The sequence below is a fragment of the Aptenodytes forsteri genome, unplaced genomic scaffold (genome assembly GCF_000699145.1).
Source record: "Aptenodytes forsteri isolate BGI_AS27 unplaced genomic scaffold, ASM69914v1 Scaffold404, whole genome shotgun sequence".
Taxonomy (NCBI): Eukaryota; Metazoa; Chordata; class Aves; order Sphenisciformes; family Spheniscidae; genus Aptenodytes; species Aptenodytes forsteri.
The window spans coordinates 1,711,525-1,714,687 of record NW_008795629.1 but is presented as its reverse complement, the minus strand read 5'-3'; the positions used below and the strand labels follow the sequence as shown (position 1 = coordinate 1,714,687).

Below are 3,163 nucleotides of genomic sequence, written 5' to 3'. Positions count from 1 at the left end.
CAGCTGCCACTGCTGCCTCGCCGCCTGGCCCGCCACCTGGCACAGCCGACTCGGTCTGGAGACCCTGGTGAGGGTGGCAGGCACCGGACTGGACTGAGCACTGCACCCCGTGCTGCTGGCACGGCTGTACATAGGTTATATGTTCATATTGGATTGTGCCTTTGTACCATAGCACTCCCTTGACAGTGTTTCGTGTTTTACACGAGATCTTTTTTCTCCCTTCCCTCCCCTTCCTTATGTGACACCAAAGATCGGGGTTTTTTTTTTTTTCTCTTTGAATGCTCTTAAAATAAAAGTGTCTCTTCCATTTTGGAAGGCCTTTGGAGATAAGTTGGACTGCTGGTATGTGTGCATAGGAAGGAGCGCAGCTCCTGGCTTGCTCCTGGCTGCCTGTCGATCGTGCTGCTCCAGGGCTGCCCTGTCCTGCTCTCCAGGCTGGAGCTGTCACTCAGACCCTCTGTCCCCTCTTCCCTGCCCTGGGGCAGATGTAATTACTGCTTCCTTGGGAGCAGCTCAACTGATCGGACTTGTTAAAAAGAGCTTATGTTTGCAGAGCTGGTGAATGCGCTGAGGGAGGCACCTCCGCTCTGTTCCTGGCTCCTCGGGCTGATGCAGTGGAGTAGCCCAGGTAAAGCAAGACGGATTCGGCACAGAGCCTGACAGCCCGGCTCCCAGTCTAGGCTGCCTGGGTGAGCCTCCTGCCCTGGACCCGGAGGGGCCTGCTCCCGGGCCGTGGTGTAAATCGCAAATGACTTCAGGCAGTTGATTTAGAGAGCGGTGCCTGCCAGCTTCTCATGTTACAAAAACACCGGCTCTCCGCAGGACAAGCCTGACACGAGTGCTCCTGTCTCCTGGCTGACAGGCTGCAGCAGGCGCTGGGCATCACCTCCACCTGGACTTAAAAGCACAGAGCTGTTCCCAGCCCTGAGCACCAGCCAGGCTCTGCTTGATGATTAATGCTCTGCATGTGTTTTTGATAGAGTTGGGCATTTCCTCTGCTATTATATGGAAAACATGTGTCTGGGGGAGTGATGTGGGGCTGTGCGGACTATCTCTGTAACTGTGAGCAGTAACTGACCCCTTTGACTTAGGGATGCCCCATTTCCAGGCAAGATGCAAGCCCTAGATAGAGGTGAGCAGCAGTTTCGGGTTACAGCTTGCATTGCCCTTCTTAACAAGTCCTAACTCGGAGCGGACAGCTTTAAAATGTGCCAGGATCCACTGGGGATTCCTTCCAAATCCTCCTGCAAAAGCTTGTTGGATTTTGGCTGGATCAGCCAGGTGCTTGACTGTATCCAGGTGCTGGGGAAATGAAAGCTGGGGAGAGTGTGAGACCAGACAGATTAAACCTGCTGGGGTTTGAATCCCTCCCCGGCTTATCCCCCCTTCTCCCTGTATACAAACACATCTTCCTGATCTGAAAATACTTCTTGGGATGGATTTTGGAGGGGGGCGGGAGTGTCTGGGATCTCTCTGCAGGGTGTGCTGATGAGGTTGGGGCCAGTGCACCTCTCTTTTAAAAGGGGCTGCAGGGGCTGATCTTTTTCTGCCTCCCAACACCTTGCTGCCCTGCCTGCATTGCCACCCTCATGGTGGCATCTTGCAGCCAGGTTTTGTGTGCCAGGGTTGGGAATATTGGATTTGCTGTCCCTAGGCAGGCGTGTAGCTGTACAGGCGCTGAGCCTGCCTTCCCTTCCACCAGCTGTAGTGTGACCTTTCTGTGCTGGAGGTACCGAGGGCAGGACTGAGCCCACCTTGTGTTCAGAGAAGCACTCACAGGACCTGTCTGTCTGGGAATCACATCAGACCAACTCCTGCTGCTGGTTGACCTGCGTGGAGCTGATGCAGACCGGTAACGCATCACCTGTAAGAGCTGAGGCTGTTCCAGCTTAGCAGAGTCTTCCTTTTCTGCTGAAGCAGTTGGTTCGGAAAGCACATTAGAAAAAAAGACTTTGCTGTAGGCTAATGGAGAACACATAGCAGATCCAGGAGTGAAAGACAAGACGAACCTATTTGCTAATGGAGTTTAAATAGCCTAGTATAAAGCAGATATGCCATGCTTGGACCGGTTTCTCCAAAGCTTTCTGTGTTTACTCTATCCCACAGCCTGTTGACATGAGAGATCTGCTTGAGTTTGTGAGCTTTGAAGGGATCAGAGCAATTCCCAGGAGCCGCGCTCTTGATGCCAATTCACTGAGCCCATGACAAATTGGGATGACAAATGCAGGCTGTGGGTCCATGGGTCATTATGTGCAGGAGTTGCCCTTCAGGTGCAGCAAGTGCCTTCAAACTGGGGTCGTGGGATGAGCAGGGAAGGGTAAGGGAGGGATGGGAAGTGCCAGGGAAGGGACAGGGCTGAGCTGCTGGATGGTGGCCTCTCGTTTGGCAGTGACCCTGCACGGGGCTGTGCAGGAGAGGTAGGAAAAGGGACTGGACTCAGTGCTGCTGGACAGGATGGAGCTCCTGTTGGCTTCCCTAGACACCCTGCTGAGCCCTGCCGGCCAGACCCTGGGGAGGGCTGGAGCCAGGTCTGTCCCCCTCAGATTACCGCTCCTTGGGTTTGTAAGCAGTTTGCCGCAACCCGGTGCGTGCATTTGCAGCCTGGAGAGTGCTGAGCTGGAGGGAGCAGCGTTCCACCCCTGCCTGCAGCGCACCTGCATGGGGGTCCACAGGCAGGGGGCTTCGCCTGCCTCCCCCAACACTCTGCCATGCCCCCCACCCAGCACGGGGCTTACATCCCTGGCTGCCCCTCGTATCCCTGCAGCTCCCTTCCCTGGGCCGCTGTTGCCGTCCCGGGAAACCTGTCATTAAAGTCAATTAACTTTTCCCACACTCCTCGCAAGCGGTGCAAAAACCCCTCCTCGCTTCCTCCTTGGCTCTTAAGTGCTACCATATGGCACGGGCCCCCGCGCCCGCCCTGCCTTTGATTCCAGCCAGACAGCCGGAGCTTTATGATTTAAGCCGGGAGAGCCCTCGTACCAAGCCCTGGGCCGCTCTGCGGCCCAGCTGGTTTTTTTAGCAGGCAAGGCGGGTTTCTGGCAGGAAATGAATAGCTCCCAGATGAGCTCAGGAACCTGAGAGGTCGTGAGAAAGGAGCGAACCCCCGGCGCGGTGGCGGGCTGCCAGGCAGCGCGGGGAGCGCGGGAGGGAGCGCGCCGCCGCC

The 3,163-nt window shown here is 56.1% G+C and overlaps 1 protein-coding gene and 1 long non-coding RNA gene across 2 annotated transcripts in view; both read left to right on the top strand.

The window, feature by feature from the left end:
- Positions 1-562, top strand: part of HES1 (hes family bHLH transcription factor 1) — a 13,979-nt gene extending 13,417 nt beyond the window's left edge. The window contains 1 exon segment of the mRNA XM_019472865.1: positions 554-562. Coding sequence (XP_019328410.1) covers positions 554-562 — 9 coding nt within the window.
- A 72-nt stretch (positions 563-634) lies between these two features.
- On the top strand, positions 635-2,065 carry LOC103901450. Its single transcript, XR_657735.1, has 2 exons — positions 635-1,132; positions 1,655-2,065. It is a non-coding gene; the product is annotated as an uncharacterized LOC103901450 (long non-coding RNA).
- Positions 2,066-3,163: the final 1,098 nt, after the last annotated feature.